Below are 21,907 nucleotides of genomic sequence, written 5' to 3'. Positions count from 1 at the left end.
TGTCCTCTTGTGGAGAGGGGGCAAGAGCGAGAGGGAAAGATACAGGCCACATTCACCTCACACATTTAAAGCACTATGACACCACATTAATAGACCCTCCCAAGTGTCTCTATTTTCCGGGGACAGTCCCGCATTTACAAAAGCCATCCCGGTTTCTGATTTGATCCTGGAATGTCCCACTTTTCCTTAGGACAACTTTGTTTTCAACAGAAAAAAACATTGAAAATATGTTTTTATATATGTTGGAAGCTGCCCAGAGTGGCTAGGGCAACCCAGTAAGATGGGCGGGAGAAGAAGAAGAAGAAGAAGAAGAAGAAGAAGAAGAAGAAGAAGAAGAAGAAGAAGAAGAAGAAGAAGGGAATAGATTGTCCCTAGTTTCACCAGAGAAATGTTGGCGGGTATGTGTTACACAACCCAGGCTTCCCCAAAAGAATCCTGGGAGTTGCAGTTTGTTAAGGATGGTGAGAGCTGTATGGAGAGTCCTATTCAGCCTCTCACAGCTTCAAGGCCCAGAGTTCCCAGTGAAAAGGAACTGATTCTTGAATGACTCTGGACTAGACTCAGGCCAGCTCAGGTGTTGCCCAGTCAGCCTGGGTCAGAGCTGATCTGGGCCCCCAAATCTTGGGCCTAGATTAAGGGTGGGGGGAGGCTTTTCACAGCCTCAGTTCAGCCACAGATCTCATAAGAGTTGGTAATTTTGGAGCAGTGGCGTAGCGTGGGTTGTCAGCACCCGGGGCAAGGCAAGTAATTTGTGCCCCCTAACCCGTGGATTTGTGCCCCCTAACCCATGGATTTGCGCCCCCTAACCCCCAGATGTTGCGCCCGGTGCGGCCGGGCCCCCCTGCACCCCCCATGCTACGCCACTGTTTTGGAGCCCTCTGAGGTTCTTCTAGTCTGTGAGTTTCTCCTCAGGGACAAAAAAGAAGAGGGATGGGGGAGAGGAGCTGCAAGATTGCAAGCTGTCAGTCTCTCACTTGGAAAGGGTTTCTCCAGGAAGTGCCCTCTGACTGTCTGGTTGGCCGTTCCCAGGTAGTTGGTGGCGACGATGGTGTAGTTGCCATTGTTGTAGTGCGTCGGGTGGTTGAAGAGCAAGCAGCCATCAGACACTTCCCCCTCCTGGAAGAACTCCATGTGGATAAACTCTGTCTCCCTGAGAATCTGGCCGTTGTAGAGCCAATGGATTTGGGGTGGAGGGTTCCCGTGCACCGAAAACTCAATGCAGTGCTCCATGTGGCGGATGGGCTCCAATAAGCTGATCACCCGGGGAGGATCTGAGCAAGGGAAGACAAAGGGCAACATGAAAATGGCAGCCGACAAAGGACAGCACGGTCTCAACAGCCTCAGCTTTCTGGAAAAAATGGAAGGAGGGAAGCTGGATCTAACTTGCAAAATGTTTTTGAGGGTGCAAGGTAAAATATAGAAAGGAAACTCTCTCTCCTCTTTTTTCTTTGGTGTGGTGAGCGACATCCGTCCTTTAACTCTGCCCCCACCTGCAAAATGCAGTCACTACTTTCACAACCTGCAAGGAAAGCTCTGGGATGGCTCAGTTGGTAGAGCAGGAGACTCATAATCTCAGGATGAGTGGTTCGAGCCCCACATTGGGTAAAATATTCCTGCATTTATTCCATAGAAAGAGCCAGTGTGGTGTAGTGGTTAAGAGCAGTAGACTCGTAATCTGGTGAACCGGGTTTGCTTCTCTGCTCCTCCACATGCAGCTGCTGGGTGACCTTGGGCTAGTCATACTTCTCTGAAGTCTCTCAGCCCCACTCACCTCACAGAGTGTTTGTTGTGGGGGAGGAAGGGAAAGGAGACTGTGACTGCTTTGAGACTCCTTATGGTAGTGATAAAGCGGAATATCAAATCCAAGTTGGACTTGACGATCCTCGTGGTCCCTTCCATCTCTACAATTCTAAGATGCCTCCTATTTAAGACAGGAGTGGGGAAGCAGTGACCTTCCAGATGTTGTTAGACCAGAATGGGTGGGGAACCTCTGCCTGGCCTTCAGAACTCTTCCCAGGCCACCCCTCTCACTAGCCCTGCTTCTTATCCTGTCTTCATCTGTCCAGAATGAGTCTGGTAATGCTTCCTCTGGATGAAGAGGATGTTTGACTATTTGTAGAAAACTAGCCTTCTGTACCAAAGATAAAATTCGCATTCATTGCTTCATCCACTTTTGGCCTCTGGAAGGTAGCTCATTGACCTGAGAAAGGTTCCCCATCCCTGGACCAGACCCCCATTGACCCCTGGTCACGTTAACTAGAACTGATAGGTGTTGCAGCATGACAGCACCTAGAGGATTGCAGGTTCCCTGTCCTGCAGAATCTACAGTCCAGCTTGGCTGGGCAGGGGAGGTTGGCAGGATTGGTTGGTGTAGCTGGTAGGCAGGGTTGGTAGGGCAGGATTTGTTGACAGGGTTCCCCACTTCCTATTCCAACTTAAAGGCATTCTTGTGAATGCAGGAAATCAGCAGCAGGGCACCTGTGGCCTCCCATGGGTTGTTGGACTCCAACTCCCACCAGTCTCTGGCAGCCTGGCTAACAGTCATGGGTTATAGCAGTTCTAATCTAGGGACATCCGTGCCTCACCATGGAAGCAGAACTTTAATGCAGGTTATGGGTATCCTGTACAACCAATACACAACAAGGTATTGGCGCAACATTTAGGTTCACAAATATCTCCACTCCCTTTGTTCATTGGAGTACCCAACACTTGTCACTGCACACATTTGGAGATGGAATACGAGGGGGAAAGATGTTAGATAAGGACAAGTGAGATTCTGAGAGGGAAAATGGCTGCTTCTAAAAGCATTCTATGGATAGCCCCTGTGCAGAGTGGTGACAAATGTTTGACTGACAGCAAAGCTAGCTGCTCGGGCACCCAGGGCGGTGCAAATGCCCTGCACCTGGAGGCAGAGCAAGCAGCCCACGGGGTAGGGCAAGCCGGGGCAGAGCATGCCGCGTGGAACCTCCATGGAGTCTGCAAGCCCCACGTTGCTGTTTCGGGCACACCATGGAGTCTGCAAGCCCCACGTTGCTGAACCCCACGTGCTGAGCCACCACGTCTCTCCCCAGGAGAGGCTGCAGGCCAGGCCCTGTGGTCACCCCCCCCTCAGTGGTGACACCCCCACTTCCTACACCACCAACTGACAGATCACATTTACATCCTACGTTTTTCTCCAAGGTGCTCAAAGTAGTGTACATGGTTCTCCACCTTCTCGTTTAATTCCCACAACCACCCTGTGTGGTAGGTTAAGCCCAGAAGTTGTGACTGGCCCAAGGTCACCCAGTGAGATTCATGGCTGAGTGGAGATTTGAACCCTGGTCTCCCAGCTGTTCATCCAGCACTCTGACCACTACACCACACTGGCTTTCATTGCAGAGAACAGGCCCCCTGCTACATCCTCCATACTCTATTATTTCAGGTCATAATACTTATGTTGCGAGTACGATACAGCTGTAAGCTGACGTACATCATGGCGAGCATCCATATATCCTAATGGAGTTTGGCTGTGCATCCCAGCGGGGAACACGATGCACCTTTTAGCCATTGGGCAGGACTGTGAGCATTACAAAGGCGGAGAATCTTCTGTCCCCTCTTCAATATTTCATTTCTGACTATCTCGCTACGCACTTATGGAATTCCACTCAGCTGCTGCTCTGCACATAAAATTGAAGCATACAGGCATACATGGGCAAGCTGGAGCGTGGAAGGTAATTCTCTCCCATTCGCAAGTCTCTGGGGGTGGGGAGAGGAGTGTTAAGGAAATGCGCACATATTAGGAAAGATTCTCAAGGATTTGACCCATGGGAAAACATTTACAGATGTAGGAAGCTACTGCAACACTTAACAGTCTCCTGGGCAGCAATTTCCAAATCTGTAAACCACGGCAGAACAGTTCAGCATGTTCCAAGAGAAAATAACACAAATACTGAAGTCTCCCATGTGGCCAAAATCCCCATCTTCAGAGGAGTGTGCCTGATGCATCTCTGTATGATTTACTGTTCTGTCCTTGCCTCCTTCTAGTCAGACTCTCCCTGTTGTGGATGCACTTAATCTCTACATTGGCAGCAACTGGATCACTCTTAATGCAAACATAAGTAGGTAAGAAATAAAGGTAAAGGGGCCCCTGACCATTAGGTCCAGTCGTGGCTGACTCTGGGGTTGTGGTGCTCATCTCGCTTTATTGGCCAAGGGAGCCAGCATACAGCTTCCGGGTCATGTGGCCAGCATGACTAAGCTGCTTCTGGCAAACCAGAGCAGTGCATGGAAATGCTGTTTACCTTCCCGCCAGAGCGGTACCTATTTATCTATTTGCACTTTGACGTGCTCTCAAACTGCTAGGTTGGCAGGAGCAGGGACTGAGCAATGGGAGCTCACCCTGTCATGGGGATTCGAACCGCTGACCTTCTGATCAGCAAGTCCTAGGCTCTGTGGTTTAACCCACAGCGCCACCTGCATCCCAGGTAAGGAATAGTTGAGGACAAATGGAGGTCGGTGGGGCAGTGCCTCGTTTGCCCTACTGGACCAGCCTCCTCTGGCTGGGCCTAAGATGTGTGTTGGTTGAGAGAGTGGGCATGTCTATTAGTATTATCCTCTCTTTCACTCTGAGGAACCCTGGAGAAATCTCAGCACCCTTGCAGAACAATTCCCAGTTCTACTTTGGGAATTCTATGATAGATATGGAATGTGTTTCTGGTGTAGAATTGCCATGCGTCAAGATCTAAGTTTTTGTGTGCTGTGTGTGCATGTACAAATGAATACTTTCCATGTCATTGCCCTCCCTCTCTGTCTCCCATGAACCCTCACCTTTCCCTTTCCCCATTAACTTACAATATACAGTGAGGAGCACACTTGCATTAGACATCCCCACCACGTTCTCGGCAATACACGTCAACAGGAACCCGTTGTCCTCACTCGTGACATTCACCAGGGTTAGATTGATGGAATGGACATTGGTCCAGTTGGCGTTTGTCTAAAAATAACCGAGAGAGAGGGGGAGGAATGTTTAAAAGCACACATACACGCAAAAGAACTGTTGAACCCTTGGCCAATTTGTGCCCCTGGATCAAGAGAAATCTACCATATAGATTACCATGCATCGTGGACATCTTTAACAAATTTGATGGGCATTGAAGGCCAACTAATATTAAACTGAGGATCCTCCATATATACAGAGAAGTTCTCTGGGCGATTAAAGCAGAAAAGCACCTGTATTTAGCATCCTACCTGGTGAGTGTTGATCGAGCGTAGATTTACCACCATCCAGTCGACATCAGGAAGGGGTGAGCCAGAACCATTGCAGGTGATGACAGCATTTTCCCCCTCACACACAGTCAGATTCACATGGCTGACACTGATTTCGGGCAGATCTAAAGAAGTCAAACCAACACGAAAGCATCTTTGTCAAGATGGTGTTCAACTAAGACATGCCACTGCAAGCACCAGGGTTCAAACCTCCGGATCCTAATCTAGGAAGGTAAGAAGCTGCCTTACACTGAGTTAAGCCATTGTCTACAATGAATGGAAGCAGCTTCCCAGGATTTCAGCCATACCTGAAGATGCTTCAGATTGAACCTGGGACCTTCTGCATACAAAGTGGATGCTCTAACCACTGAGCTATGACCCTTATTCAAACCTGGTTCAGAATGGCTTCAGATATTGACAGTGCTAGAAGCACATGTCTGGGGGGAAAATACATCTCATTGGCTCTGCCCTGTAGGTACCCAAACTCTTGAGTAGTTTGCCATTTAATAAATGCTTAGCATTCAATTGCAGCTAGCAATTCATAAAACACACAAAGAATAGCCTGGTGCATCCTCCTTTTTTATAGGACTGCATGCTATTGAGAGAGATCTTGCAGGAGCAGCAGGAGACTCCCTTGCTGGTCCTTAGAGTCAAGTCACAGGGTTGCCATATTTTGAAGAGCAAAAAAGAGGAAGCTATGACGGCCATTCAAAGCAAATGAATGCAATTTGTCTCAAATTTTACCCCTGGAAAATGAGGACGTCCTGGAGAAAGAGGACACGTGGCAAACCTATGGGCATAGGAGAACAGGCACTTGTATATGACAGGGGAGGGCCAATGGGACAAGAATTGCATCAAATGCTTCAGAGAGGAGCAATGAGTGAGAAGGAAGACAGACTCTGCCTGGCACACCTTAGATAATATACCCAGGATTGATGGATTCATCCATAGAAGACATCCAGGTTGTTAGGTTAGCTCCATAAGGCACATAAAACCTGGAATGTCAATGCATGTGCTCCAAGACACCTCAATAATCAGAGAGATCTAAGAATGGAAGATTTCCACATTGCTCCTAAAAACAACGAATGTGAGGGGTACCCTAAAACAGGCATGTGAATAGAAGAGCAGCTGGAACTTCATGGCAGAAAACAGCCCAAGGCACCACCTGCCTATTACTAACCAGGAGGACCAAGCAGCATCAGATGATGGGGGGGCAGCCAGCAAAGACATCCCTCAATGCATCCTCAAGCAAGATGGAGAAGGGATAGGCGATGTGTTCCTATCCAAGGCCACCACAGAGGAAGTTGAACAACCCATGGATTGGAATGCCTTAGGTCTTTATAGATTGCTTTAAAAGTGGATTAGAGAAATTCATGGAGGACAAGGCTATCAATGGCTATGTACTGCCTTTGCTGTTGAAGGCATTATGTCAGGCATAGGTAAACTCAGCCCTCCAGATGTTTTGGGACTACAACTCCCATGACCCCTAGCTTGCAGGACCAGTGGTCCGGGATGATGGGAATTGGAGTCCCAAAACATCTGGAGGGCTGAGTTTGCCTATGCCTGCATTATGTCCTGAATGCCAGTTGCTGGGAACTTCAGGTGAGCCGAGTGCTGCTGTGTTTATGTCCAGCTTGCAGGTTTCCTATAGGCATCAACCACCATGAGAAGATGCTGGAATAGATGGACCTTTTGACCCCATCCAGCAAGTCTCTTCTTATAGTCTGATGCTGAAATAATAATAATAATAACAATAATAATAATAATAATAATAATAATAATAATAATAATAATAATAATATTTATACCCCGCCCATCTGGCTGGGTCCCCCCAGCCACTCTGGGCGGCTTCCAACAAAACACTAAAATATAATAACCTATTAAACATTAAAAGCTTCCCTAAACAGGGCTGCCTTTAGATGTCTTCTAAAAGTTTGGTAGTTATTTTTCTCTTTGACAACTGGTGGGAGGGCGTTCCACAGGGCGGGCACCACTACCGAGAAGGCCCTCTGCCTGGTTCCCTGTAACTTGGTTTCTCACAGCGAGGGAACCGCCAGAAGGCCCTTGGCACTGGACCTCAGTGTCCGGGCAGAACGATGGAGGTGGAGACGCTCCTTCAGGTATACTGTACCGAGGCTGTTTAGGGCTTTAAAGGTCAGCACCAACACTTTGAATTGTGCTCGGAAACGTACTGGGAGCCAGTGTAGGTCTTTCAAGACCGGTGCTATAAGATCTCGGCGGTCACTCCCAGTCACCAGAATCTGGAGCAGAGATGGGCATATCTAGCAATAGAAACATTGGATAATTCCCACTGAAAGGGAAATTGCCAATTTTTGCTTATCTGTCCCATGTCATCCCTCACCTCCACACTTTCCTATCGTCACCTTAAATGGGCATTCAGCATTCCACAGCCACTGAACATGCTCATCCCTTCTTGGAAGTGGCTGGTTTTGCATTTCTAGAACCCTGGTTTTCTCCCCAAACCTACATATATATCCTTCTTGCACTTGGATGGTACCATTTTGGCTCTATTAAGGAACCACACTCACAGCCCGGACATCGGCAATACCAAGGCTGATTAACTTGGCAAGCTCCGCCAGCTTCTTGGATCACAAATGTGAGGCTCGGTTGTAAAATTCTCTGAAAACCGCTTTTACGTTGGACCGCTGTTGTGAGACGGAAGAGTTCCATTTTGGAAGGGAAAGATATCAGCAGGGAGATCTCTCTCCAGTTGTGATGGGGAGTGGTGTGGGGGCAGGGAGGTCAGGGAAACTGTTCACCCCATAATCCCAGGAAATTAATGTACATAAATCCACTCCAGATCGTAGCCAGAGAGGTCTTCCCAGCCTGCTACTTTGCTCACGAAGGATTTCCTAATCCTCAAAGATTACTCCTCCAATTTGCTGAGGAATTTTCAGTTGTCTCCCAAATCCCTTTTGGCTCACCTTCATGCAGCTATTCCAGCCCACTTCCAACATTTAATAAAAAGGGAAGGGGGGCAGAAAAGTGTATGGTTGTCTTTAGCAAAGTTGGGAGATGTTTTAACACGTGCATTTCCTAGGAGTTCTATAATTGGGGGAGGTAGGAAGAGAAAAACAGTGTGCTCTCTACCTACCCAATTATGTATACAAGTCCAGCTGTAGGATTTGAGTGGTCCCTGTCAGGGATGGCAGAAATCGGTCAATTTCAGTTTCTCACTTCTCCAGTCTTAATTTCAATTCTCCACATATTCAGATCAGTTTGCAGATCTTTTTTTTTTTTTTACGTCCTCACAAAAAATTATCAGCATTTTAGTGCAAATTCCTTCTGCGTAAGCATATTTTGTATGCAATTTTGCATACAATATTCATAATTCTGCAAAGCATTTTTCCCTAACAAAAAACATTTCTGTAGGTTGTTTTCCCAGATTTTTATGCTTTAGTATATGCATGAGTGCACCATTCCTTGGTGGAGAACTGCAGTGCAAAATCTGGAATTTCCAAAAATGGCTACATTTCAGTTTGTGCATTGTTTGTGAATTAGGCAAGTTCATCTTTACATGTGACCTGAATTGAAATTCTCCCCCATTGCTAGTCCCTGGACAGGTGACTATCCCTTTAACTTGTGGCAGATACAAGGAAGCAACACGGAATACTCTTATTCAGGCAAGTGCAACTGCATGCAAAATACAAGTGTGTGTGTGTGTGTGTGTGTTTTCCTGGAGAGGTAGCTCCATCCCTAAGTTCTCACTCTTCCCCCAAGGACTTGGCTGTCCTCAGAAGACCCCACATTCCCTAGAGTTTTCTACGAGTCATTGTTTTGGGTGTGCTTCTATGCTGGGAGGTGCCCCGACCAGAGCAGTTGCTCCTTCAGAGGCACAACAGAGGCAGCTACAAATAAGCAAGCATCTAACCTTCAATCCTGCTTCTGCCATTGACTCGCTGGCAGAGAGGCAGTAGTAGAAGCTGTGAAGGAAAGTTGCAAAATTTCTTATATCGCTGATTTTAAAGAGGAGCGTGCAAAATGCTCTTGTCAGGTTTAGATACAGTACATTTGACCTCGGTGCAAACGAGTTGAACTGAAAAGCCCTAAAGGCCTTCTGAAGCAAGCCAGGCAGAAGATAGAGCTATTTATCAAGTTCTGCTATACATATTCCGTGGCGCCGGGCCATAACACACTGGGGAAGGGCCATAGCGCAGTGGCAGAGCATCTGATTTGCATGCAGAAGGCCCCAGGTTTGATCCCTGGCATCTCTGTGAGAGAACCCAGCCTGCAGGCCTGGAGAGCCAACTGCCAGTCAGTGCAGACAAAACTGAGATAGATGGACCAATGCTCTCACTCAATACAAGGCAGCTTCCTACGTTTCTACACAAAACAAACTTGACACAGCTTCACCAAGCCAGCCCATCATCCAGGGCCTTCCTGGGAACTCCAGTTTTGATGCAGACCCAGGAAATCAGCAAAATCAGGTTCAACAAGCCAGGGACTGCTTGCAGGTAGTGTACTGCTTCCATGCACCAACATTTCCAAGGTGAAAGGTAGGTTTTGGGCAAGCAAGCAACTCATTCCCCACTCAGAACTCCAAAATAACTCTTTTCTGCTACTATTGGCAGCAAGTGGCAGCAATTGTTCCCACCCCATGTCTGCTACTTTTGCACTATTTCTGGACATTGGGGCTTCATCTTCTTCCATGATGTCCCCAGTAAAGCAGGGAATGTACAACAGGAAGGATGACACCGCACAGCCAATTAGATTTGTCTGTATGGCAAAAACAGTCCCATGAGGACACAGCCTGCTCAATGGCCACAGAATGCTGACTATTATGAGGAGGGCACAGGAAGAAAAGGGCGAAGATCCTGAAAACAAAGGCGGTTTCCTACATTTTTCTGTTACTAAAACATTCTTGAGACTATTACATGTAGGATTGCATGACGATTGTGGAATACTCTCCCCAGAGAAGCTCATCCTTGTATATCTTTAGGCACCAGGCAAAAACTTTCCTCTACAGCTAGGCCTTTGGCTTTTAACTATCTGTGGCCTCTTAGAATTGGGTGGGATGTTTTTAATGTATTCCCCTTTTCCTCTTGGCTTTAATGTATCTATACGCAGGTGAAAGAGAGGGTGGTCTGTCTTTTTGGTTGATTGCAAGTGACTTTGGGTTGCCCTGCGCAAGATAAAGCAACTAACAAATTTAATAAATAAAGTGTTTGTTTATTTTACATTGAGAATTGTGATACGTTCAGGCATGAAATCAGGTAATAGAATCGTACAGCTGGAAGGGTCATCTAGCCCATCTCCTTGCAATGCAAGACCTCTTCCCCCACCAAATGTTTTATTATTAATTTGTGCACCTGCTGCGTCCGTAGCCTAGAGGGAAAGGGAAGATAAGAAGAAAACAAAGGAATTGCAAGCAGTGGCAAAATAAGCTTGCTTATTGTCCAGCTCTGCATGAAACTTTGGGGACATATGAGAAGGACCTGCTGGAACAAGCCAGTATCCCAACCAGTCCAGCATCCTGTTCACACAGTGGCTAATCAGATGCCTGTGGGAAGCCTGGAGGCAGGACCTGGGCAAAATGGCACTCTCCCTTTCCTGAGGTTTCCAGCAACTGTCATTCAAAGCACATTGCCACTGACAGTGGAGGTAGAACACAGCCAGCATGACTAGTAGCCACTATTGTCAGGGCTAGAAAAATGCAACCTGTGCTGTTGATAGAAGTAGTGTGACTCATGCAACACATTGGCAATTAATATACACAGAACAATAATTATACATACTTTTTCAACCTTCTGAGAAAAATACAGGGTGAAACAGGTGCAAAACGCCGGCACCCTGTTGTCTACAACTTCGTTGTCTACAACTTTATTAACATCTATCTACAATTCTACTTGCATCTCTCGGTATTGTGAATATCACCGAACTCACCCTTTGTTGGTATCTTCATGAACTTATCTAAAAGACTGAGTTAAGCATTTGAAAAATCTATTGAAACCAGACATTTTAAGTTCATTTTAGGTGGGGTAGTTCGCAAGTCTTTGTGGCTTTGTTTAATGTTTTGTATTTTTCTCAGAAGGTTGATAAAGTATGTATAATTATTGTTCTGTGTACATTAATTGCCAACGTGTTGCAGGAGTCGCACTACTGATATCAGGGCAGCAACTACCACAAAACATCCTTAATTTGGAATCAAGACCAGGGTGTTCAGAATTTCAAAATCTGGAGAGAAAAGTGCATGGGGAACATTTCAGAATCATTCCCCATGCCTGTGACTCTGTAAATGACCTTAGACCCATCACTCCTGGCTGCTGACCACGCTGCCTGGGGCTGATGGAAGACCACATATTTCCCCTCCTTGACCAATGGATTGCAGTGTTTTGTTGCCCAAGGGCAGGGGTCTGCAACCTTTAAGACAAAAAGAGCCACTTGGACCCGTTTCCGAAGGGAAAAAAACACCTGGGAGCCGCAAAACCATTGTGACATTTAAAGCATGCGCGCCGCTGTCCTCTGATCTGACAGCGGGCGGGAAGGTGACATTGGGACAGTGCGTGACTAACGCACGCACCGCCCCCATGCAACATCACAGCCAGTACAGCGCCCGCCACAGTGGGGATTGTCGGGGCGCACAATGCGCCTCCTCCCCTCGCTAGTATCTGCCCCGGAGCCGCGGCAAAGGTGTAAAAGAGCCACGTGCGGCTCCGGAGCCGCAGGTTGCAGACCCTTGCCCAAGGGACTCCCACCCAGGAGGCACACAAAGAGAGTAGGTAGAGGAGCATCGTTGCTGATAAGTCCATCTCTTTATATCTCCTCCAAACAAAGCAGCAGCAAACCCACAAAGAATTGTGGGAAGCACTGAACGGGGTTGAGAAGCTACAGCTGTTCGCAGCTCAAGAGACTCCACCGGGAAACAAAGGTAATAAGTTTAAGGGGAAACCTGATGATCACTGTGATAAGGGGGAAGCAAAAAACGGCCTCTCAAAACTCGAAGGGTTATGTAAACAAGAGAAGGCAACAGCTTGTGTGTGTGTGTGTTGAGGTGGACAGTATACATCTGTGGTGCTAGAGGAATTCAGACTTTGTGCATTCCAATAGAAACTGACTGGAACATAAGAACAGCCTGCTGCATCAGACCAAAGTCTCATCCTGTCCTCACAGTGCCAATCAAATGCCTGCGGGGAACTGTGCAAGCAGGACCCAATCAGAAGAGCACTCTCCTTTCTACAACACTTCCCAGACCAGCTTTCCCCAACCTGGTGCCCTCTACGTGTTTTGGACTACAATGCCCATCAGCACACCTGCATTGTCTACTCCACCACAGCTTTGTCATGGGTAGGAATCAATGGGAAAACATCTGGAGGGTAGCAGGTTGGGGAAGCCTGTCCTAGACTGATGTGCAGACTGGAAATTAAACTTTCAGTCCACTTTTGCCCTTCTCAAGTGTTTAAACGCCCTTTCTTGGCTCAGTAACAAGGAATCAACAATATGCTTTAACAATTCCGGGCTAATACATTGAGAAATGGGAGACAATCTGAATTAAATTTACATTCACATTTTTGAGTGGATCTTCCCAGATTAATGCAGATTCATGGTGAGACCGGGAGAAAGTGATATAAATCAGAAATGAACTTGTCTGTCCATCCCTATAAATTGGCTTCATGCAAAGAGAAAGGGGTTTTTTTACGGATTATAATCTACAGTGGTACCTCGTGTTAAGTACTTAAGGTCAGTTCTTAACCTGAAACTGTTCTTAACCTGAAGCACCACTTTAGCTAATGGTGCCTCCTGCTGCTGCCGCGCTGCCGGAGCACAATTTCTGTTCTCATCCTGAAGCAAAGTTCTTAACCCAAGGTACTATTTTTGGGTTAGAAGAGTCTGTAACCTGAAGCGTATGTAACCTGAAGCGTATGTAACCCAAGGTATTTGGATCGGGACCTGTTTTTTATGCTTTTGTAAATCTCCATGCATGTTGAACCATAGCAATGCGTAACAACAATCACCAACCCCAGTGGAACCTGCAACAAATTGTTACAGGGTGGGATGCAACTGATCAGGTTTCCATCGACTTCATACCACTACTGCCATTTCCCATTCACCTCCTCCTCCATCCAATTGCCAGCCAGCATTCCTAGCTGACTGAATACACTCAGTCCTCACTGAATTGATTTAGGCCTCCGAGGATTCCCCTGCTAAAGATTATTTTTTCTTTCTTTCTCTACTTTTGCAAAAAGATGGGATTCCCCCAAGTCTGCTGGTGCCTCGCTTTTGTGCATGGATGTTCCTGGTGCTGTTTTCACACACACAAAACCAAGAACGGCACCCAGAGATTGGACCACAAAAATAGAAGGAATAATCATAATCTAGCACAGATGCCTAATTAAGTGGGTGGCGTTTGGGATGTTGTTTTTTTCTTTCCTTACCACACTGATTGACATTCATCTTGTGCACGGCCATGTTTTTGTTTTCTGTATTCATGCAGTTCAAGTTCTGGTTCTGCAAATTGGCTTCTCCTTTCTCCTGCCACAGCTGGATCCAGCGGATGTCGCAGCTGCAGTTGAACATGTTTCGCTCTAACCTCCTACACAGAAAGAGAAGGGGAGACTGTGAGAGAGAAAAGGTGGAGAGGAGGTAAAGGTTACACGGAATCATGGCAGCGGAGCTGGCCTCAGAAAGTCGGCCTGGGTTAGAGACTGCTGGGAAGCTGGGAACCAAACAGCCAGGAGACAAAAGAGAAGAAAGGAACGTGGCTAGGTGCAGGAAAATTAGCGGAATTTATCAATGTCCTTAAACTATTGATACAGGGCCAGCTTGAGCTTCAAGGGGCTCCTGGACAAAGGGTGCATTTGTGGGGATTATTGCATTCATTTTCCTGATTATAATGCTAGCGCTTCTAGCGCATTTTCTAATGTTCCTTTCATACAGCAGTGTCTGTTGTGTTATGGAACTGTGGCTTTTTTTCAGCAATATACAGCCGTGCCATGGAAATGACGTTCATGCTAGTAGGCATGGTTTGACATCACAATGAACATCATTGCTACTTCCCCGCCCGTTCCAGACCTGCGTGATTCTGCTTCCGCATGATTCCCTCCATAAAAATGACAGGAAAGAACTAGCTGTATGTTGGTGTACTGCCCCAAATGTCATCACTTTCCTCCCATGATTTTCCAGGTTAAAGGGGCTAATAATAATAATAATAATAATAATAATAATAATAATAATAATAATAATAATTTATTTATACCCCGCCCATCTGGCTGAGCTTCCCCAGCCACTCTGGGCGGCTTCCAAAAAAATATTAAAATACTGTAATACATCAAACATTAAAAGCTTCCCTAAACAGGGCTGCCTTCAGATGTCTTCCCTAAATAGGGCTGCCTTCAGATGTCTGATAGTTGTTGTTCTCTTTGACATCTGGTGGGAGGGCGTTCCACAGGTGGGTGCCACTACCGAGAAGGCCCTCTGCCTGGTTCCCTGTAACTTGGCTTCTCGCCGTGAGGGAACTGTCAGAAGGCCCTCGAGGCTGGACCTCAGTGTCTGAGTAGAACGATGGGGGTGGAGACGCTCCTTCAGATATACTGGACTGAGGCCATTTTAAAATAGTCTTTTTTAAAAAAATATATCAAATAACATGGAAATGAGTGCTAAACATGTGCCTTATTTTGCTAGTTTTCTGGAAATGGCTTTTATGTCATGGGAAAAGCTGATATGGAAATTAACAGTTAGGAAAACAAGGAAATGGAATAACTGCCATATGAATGCAGCCCAAGTATCCTCTGGTGATACCCTAGCCACATACGATGGCCAATTAGGGCACCAGTTGTATAATTATGCAGACCTCTTGCAGATAGTGCAGGGGGTCAGACTAGATGACTGTTGGTTTCCCTTCCAATTCTGGAATTCTATAATTCTAAGTAAAAGATCATTTGCAGTATACCTGAAGGAGCGTTTCCACCCCCATCGTTCAGCCCGGACACTGAGGTCCAGCTCCGAGGGCCTTCTGGCGGTTCCCTCTGTGCGAGAAGTGAAGTTACAGGGAACCAAGTAGAGAGCCTTCTCAGTAGTGCCGTCCGCCCTGTGGAGTGCCCTCCCACCAGATGTCAAGGAAATAAACAACTATTTTATGTTTAGAAAACATTTGAAGGCAGCCCTGGTTTAGGGAAGTTTTTAATGACTGATGTTTTAATGTATTTTTAATCTTTTGTTGGAAGCCGCCTAGAGTGGCTGGGGAAATGGGCGGGGTATAAATAATATATTATTATTATTGTTGTTGTTGTTGTTTTTGTTGTTGTTGTTTTTGTTGTTGACTGAATAAAACAGAAATCACCTCTCATACGAGAACCAAAATAACTTCTAATGCCAAAGTGAGAAAGAAACTAGCAAAGGGCATCCTTAAGTCACTGCTCCACAGGTTAATCAACAAAAATTTAGTTGACTCACCTACTGGTTCAAGCAAGTCAAAGTTTGCAGCCCTTCCTGGCTGCAATACCAGGATAACAGAGGGGAAGGAGGAATCAGGGTTCCCAACGTCATGTTAAATTTAGATGTCATTGCCTTCCTTCAAAGGTGTGCACCTTCCTTCCACTACTCACCTGTATACAGTTTCCATTTTATCTGTCCTATCCCCTCCATGCCCATAAAGTCAAGGCTCAATCCATAAGACTCTGCCTTAGCACATTGACTCAGAGCTCCTGCTGCTGAGGGACCTGAGGCAACATGCATTTTAATTGAACATAGAAGCTAGCTTTTGTAGACTTAGACCCCCATTGACCCAGCTGTGCAGCGCAGATGGGGAATCTGCTTTTTAATGTACTCCACTTAAAATACTTACATGTATTTTATGTACTGTAATTATATTATTATTATTGATTTCTTTTCCCTGTCTCTCTCTGCACTATAAGCTCCCCAACCCCTATTCCAACGCTCTGCAAGCTCCCCTACAAAACCATGAGACTGAGAGAACCCTCGAGGGAATATTACATAATGCTTAGACCACTGAGGGAAGTGATGATAAGAAATAGGGCAGAATTTAAGAGGACATAAAGATGGGGACTTAGGCCACATTTGCACCACCACTTTCAACAGTCATGGCTTCTCCCAAAGAATTTTGGGAGCTGTAGTTTGTTAAAGGTACTGGGAATTGCTAGGAGACCCCAATTCCCATTGCAGATCTACAATTCCCAGAGTTCCCTGGGGAGAGGGATTGACTGTTACCATACCCTCTGACATTTCTCCAATGAAAATAGGGATGTCATTGTCATTATTATTATTATTTACTATTTATACCCCCACCCATCTGACTGGGTTGCTCCAGCCACTCTGGGAAGCTTCCAACATATATTAAAACGTTAAACATTAAAAAAAACCAACTTCCCTATACAGGCTGCCTTCAGATGACTCGGGAGGGTTGCATAATTCCTTACCCTCCAAAATTTTTCCGATGAAAATAGGAATGTCCTACCATACCCTCCATGGGACGCGGGTGGCGCTGTGGTCTAAACCACTGAGCCTCTTGGGCTTGCCGATCAGAAGGTCAGCAGTTCAAATCCCCGCGATGGGGTGAGCTCCTGTTGCTCGGTCCCAGCTCCTGCCAACCTAGCAGTTCGAAAGCACGTCAAAGTGCAAGTAGATAAATAGGTACCACTCCAGAGGGAAGGTAAAAGTGCGCTGCTCTGGTTTCGCCAGAAGCAACTTAGTCATGCTGGCCTGTAAAGCGCTGCAATCCAAGAGTCATCTACGACTGGACTTAACTGTCAGGGGTCCTTTACCTTTACCTTTTTACCATACCCTCCAACATTTCTCCAATGGAAATTGGGATGTCCTAAGGAAAAGTGGGACATTTCAGGATCAAATCAGAAACCAGGATGGCTTCTGTAAAATCCGGGACTGTCCCTGGAAAATGGGGACACTTGGAGGGCCTGTGTTAAACCACTCTGGGACAGAGAAGGAATCCAAACCGGTGTCAAAGCATTCCCTGAAATTTGTCCGCCAAGGAGAGCAGCCACTGCAGCACTTCAGGGGGCAGAACTGTAAGTAATAAAAATGCAGGCTTCCCAGATCATTCTTAATGCATGACTCTCCCCCATGAATAATATAAGAGCGGTGTGCCTCGGGGTGGACTTTTCCAATGGCCTGCCCCAGCCGTGTCGGTGATGTAATGTGTCCTAATCGCAGTACCCAGGGGAGCTTTTGTGCAAATTAACTCCCAGCATTTTACTGGGCATGCCACATGCCACCAGCACACAGGCGCTCTGCCACTTAAGGGACTTGGCTGGGGTTAGCTTTCTTTTGAAAGAAAATACAGTGGCTGGCTTCCCTGCACTTGCAGTGCTGTCTACAACATTCATAGCATGCCAGACGGGCTCGATTCTCCAAGCTGTGGTTGTCAACCCACACCACTTCATAGAAGTCGGACTCTATTGGAAAGGACCCCAAGGGTCATCTAAGTCCAACCCCTATTTTGCAGGCATATGCAGCTGTCCCATATGGGGATTGAACCTGCAACCTTGACATTATCAGCACCGTACTGTAACCAACTGAGCTATCCAGACAGGGGTGGTTGCATATTGCCTGGAAGACCCCTTCAAGCTGTGACTCCTAACAGGTCCTAGGCTGAATCCCCAGCATCTCCAGTTAAGAGCTGAAGATGTCCCATGTGTGAAACCTTGGGGAACAGCTGCCAGTAAGTCTAGAGAATACCGAGCTGGAGGGGCAAATGGTTCTGGCTCAGCATAAGGCACCTTCCTATGTTCCTCTCAAGCAGGATTGCCAGATGGCAACTTCTGTGTCCCTGCGCCCCCATACTCTCTCCGGAGAATGTAATGTGTGCATGATCAATGACACCTCTCACATACAACAGATCTCAGTATGACAGCAAAGCATCTAAGCAATTCAGCAGAGCTTCTGGAAGTTGGCTTTTCATCACTTCCAAAGTCTCCCCCCCCCAAAAAAAAAAAGGTTTGCTTTCCTTTGGGCAGCACTCCTTGAGCAAACACCAGAAGGCAGCAACTCCTTGCTAAAAATGTCTCAGAGCCAGGAGGATGGAGCACAGCTGATCAAGCATCTCAACTCTAGTCGGTCAGTCATCTCTCATCCCACAACAATGTAAGGCAGCATGAAAAAGAAGTGGGTGATAATGCACTGAAAATGGACACAGTTCCTTCCAGATGCAGCTGCATTATAGACACACATCCGTCAGTCACAATGCCAGACACTTCTGTAGCTAGAGAGAAACATACATGCACACAATTGGGAAACTCTGGTCTGCATTCAAGCAAGAGCTGGAGAAGAAACCCTCCATAGGTCCCATTGCAATAGGAAAAGCAGCAAGGGGAAAGAGTTTGAAGAAGAGAAGAGTTTGGATTTGATATCCCGCTTTATCACTACTCAAAGCGGCTAACATTCTCCTTTCCCTTCCTCCCCCACAACAAACACTCTGTGAGGTGAGTGGGGCTGAGAGACTTCAAAGAAGTGTGACTAGCCCAAGGTCACCCAGCAGCTGCATGTGGAGGAGCAGAGACACAAACCCAGTTCACCAGATTACGAGTCTACTGCTCTTAACCACAACACCACACTGGCTTTCTCGGTTATCAGTTATGGGCCCTTGTGACATTGGGTTGCATCCAGTGCTAGTTTTAATCAGAGTGGACCCATTGAAGTTAATGAACATGACTACCTGAAATGAATGTCTTTTCAGGCCAGGGGTTTATCTTTCCCCACAAGTACACATGTTGAGGAAGGTAATATGCCTGCTTAGGGTATGCACCTCACAGCAAGCTAAAAACTTAATTCTTCCAACATAGCACATATTTTCCTTCCATGCAGGAAAAATGTTGTGTGTGAGCAGGTATATTGTGCTTTTAACATAAACTTACAAAATCTTCAGGAACCAAAGTGTCATTACTGTACTTTTGATTTTGGTGAGTATGGCAGACATTCAAGCAAGTTACCACACCAACATCTAAGTTGAAAATAGCTCAAAAATGGGTTGGGGCCATTGAATTGTCAATGGTTGGGACCGTCAAACCCTCCCTGTTCCTTTAGCATCCTCTAGAGGGCGCTGTGGGGCTTGGGCATCCCTTAAGTCAGGCATGGCCAAACTCGGCCCTCCAGATGTTTTGGGACTACAACTCCCATTCATCCCTAGCTAACAGGACCAGTGGTCTGGGATGATGGGAACTGCAGACCCAAAACATCTGGAGGGCCAAGTTTGGCCATGCCTGCCTTATGTTAATAATGACAATGGGATAGTTCCACGTAGGGCCAGAATTGGTAGGAAATAGACTTCTCTGCAGTTTCCCCCCTTGCCTTGTTGGAAAAGCTGCTTTTCCAATGAGCTTTGCAAAGCAGGGTGCAAAGCAATAACATTTTACATTTCTCCCTGATGACCAGTGTTGACTTTTCAGCACGTCTGTCTGCCCCCAGTGGTAGGCTCAGCAAGGAGCATCACAAAGGAGGAGCAGACAAGATGAAAATGCCACAGGCCAGCTGCAAGAGAATGAAAGGAGAGAGGAAAATCTATAGCCCACCTAGGGATGCTTGAGAAATCTGACGTTTGCACATTCCCATGTGAACCAATCTAACCCTAACCTCTCTGACTAATGCATGGATCAGAAAATAGCAACCCACACTGGATTTTGTACTTCTTCAAATGTTGAAAACACAATTCTTGGCAGCTTAAATGAGCCACCTCCAGCATTTTCTGTCTGCTACTGCGAGAGCCCCTGCATTAGTGGATGGCAGAGTTTAAAGGCTGCACCACAAAGGAATCCAATGTAACTAATGGATGCTTGTTGTGCAACCGCTGATTCTTGTTGTGCAATCCATTACACAACAATGGTTGGTAATGTGCAGTCGTACCTTGGTTTTTGAATTTAATCTGTTCCGGGAGTCTGTTCAACTCCCAGTACAGCTCCAAAACCAAGGTGCAGCTTCCAACTAGCAGCGGAAGCGTCCTGAAGCCAATCGGAAGCCATGGAAGCCACGCCAGACATTTGGCTTCTGAAAATCGTTCAAAAAATGGAACAATCATTTCTGGTTTTCAATCTTTTGGGAGCCGAAACGTTCAAGTTCAAAGGCATTCAGCTTCCGAAGTTCCACTGTACTTGTGTTTTCCCTTCTGCAGCAAACTTCCACAAGCACAAGTAACTGACTTTAACCTAATAGTAATTATTATTATTATTATTATTATTATTATTATTATTATTATTATTATATTTTTTTGTATCCCACCCACCTGACTGGGTTGCCCAAGCCATTATGGGTAGCTTCCAACATATATAAAACATTACACATTAAAAAGCTTCCCTATACAGGGCTGCCTTCAGATGTCTTCTAAAGGTTAAACTTAGCACCACAATGAATCAACCCAATATATCCAAATACTTTTTTAAAAAATGTATTTTTTAAAGTGTATTTTGAGGATAGATACATTTTGAAATGTGGATGAATTTAGAAATATATAAATACATGCTTAAATGTGATTTTTCATGTGGGGTTTGTTTTTTTGAAGCAAACTTAATTTAAACAAAGTTTCAAGGACCAGTAATAGACTGATTTGCTCATCCCTAGGCTCACAGCATTGATGTCAGACCGACCCAAGCTATGTAGAGTTATCTACAACAAAGTTACATCTTAGAAAGGATTTCCAAGTTGGAGGAGGTAATTTTCTTCTATTCTTAGCACCCTTGTAAAGTTAATTTCCCTCCGTTCCAGCCATCTGTTTAAGAGCCATTGCAGAGCTATAGCCAGATGAGCTGGAAGTTTCCTCCTCTAGAGACTTATTTAGCAATACTTATTCCTGGAAAGGGCAAGTGCATTCAGACGGCATTTTTTAATTTGTGCGTTCAGGTTGAAAGTGTTGCCAGCCTAATGTCTTGTTCCTACAAGATTCCCCATAGGTATGCCGGGTGGAAGGGAAAAGAGAAAGGCATGCCTCTGAATTTGCCTCTGATCATGCCTCTGAATAACACTTGATGGAGAACATAAGTGGAAAGACTGCTGTTGCGCTCATGTCCTGCTTGCGGGCTCCCCGTAGGAATCTGTGAGAACAAAATACAGGACTAAATAGAGCTTTGGTCTGATCCTGCAAGGATCTTCTTGTAGTGTTAAAGGGTTAAAGCTCCCCCAAGACCCACACCAGGCTCCTGAACCTTAAAAGGGGGACCTATACTGATAATTTGGGAAGAAAAGGCTTGCACACAAGGGCAAACTACATGATAAGCATCAAATGTAGCTTGGTCCTGATACAGAATCAGATGTTTGGTCAATCTAGTCCAGTCTTATCCACATTAAGGATCAGCAGTGCTCCACGGTCTCTCTTTATTGCAGTTCAGCTATCTCGGATCATTTCAATGGAGAATTAAATCTTAGGTGCTATGACTATAAAGAAGTGTGCTCTACCAGGAGATAGGGGCTCTCACTAGGGATGGGCTAGTGTATCTGAAGAAGTGTGCATGCACACGAAAGCTCATACCAAGAACTAACTTAGTTGGTCTTTAAGGTGCTACTGGAAGGATTTTTTTTATTTTGACTAGGGATGGGCTAATACACTGTTCATGGTTTCTCTGAGTTTTTGCATTTCCCCAATCTTAAATTCAGTTCTCCAACATCAGATTGCAATTTTTAAAAAGCTGCTCATGAAAATTTGTCATCAGATTAATGTGAATGTCTCCTAATATATATTATATGCAAT

At 45.9% G+C, this 21,907-nt stretch overlaps 1 protein-coding gene across 3 annotated transcripts in view; it reads right to left on the bottom strand.

Moving 5' to 3' along the window:
- The window catches only part of NTRK3 (neurotrophic receptor tyrosine kinase 3), a 408,224-nt gene that overhangs the window by 229,121 nt on the left and 157,196 nt on the right, over positions 1-21,907 (bottom strand). For all 3 annotated transcript variants that reach the window (XM_082198419.1, XM_082198420.1, XM_082198421.1), the window contains exons 5-8: positions 13,638-13,795; positions 5,227-5,369; positions 4,831-4,972; positions 975-1,271 (exon numbers count right to left, since the gene is read on the bottom strand). In XM_082198419.1, coding sequence (XP_082054545.1) covers positions 975-1,271; positions 4,831-4,972; positions 5,227-5,369; positions 13,638-13,795 — 740 coding nt within the window. The remainder of the gene's footprint in view (positions 1-974; positions 1,272-4,830; positions 4,973-5,226; positions 5,370-13,637; positions 13,796-21,907) is intronic.

This window comes from Podarcis vaucheri (assembly GCF_965113315.1).
Source record: "Podarcis vaucheri genome assembly, chromosome: 14".
Classification (NCBI taxonomy): domain Eukaryota; kingdom Metazoa; phylum Chordata; class Lepidosauria; order Squamata; family Lacertidae; genus Podarcis; species Podarcis vaucheri.
Note: the sequence above shows the minus strand (reverse complement) of the source record. Positions and strands in the feature narration are given on the sequence as shown.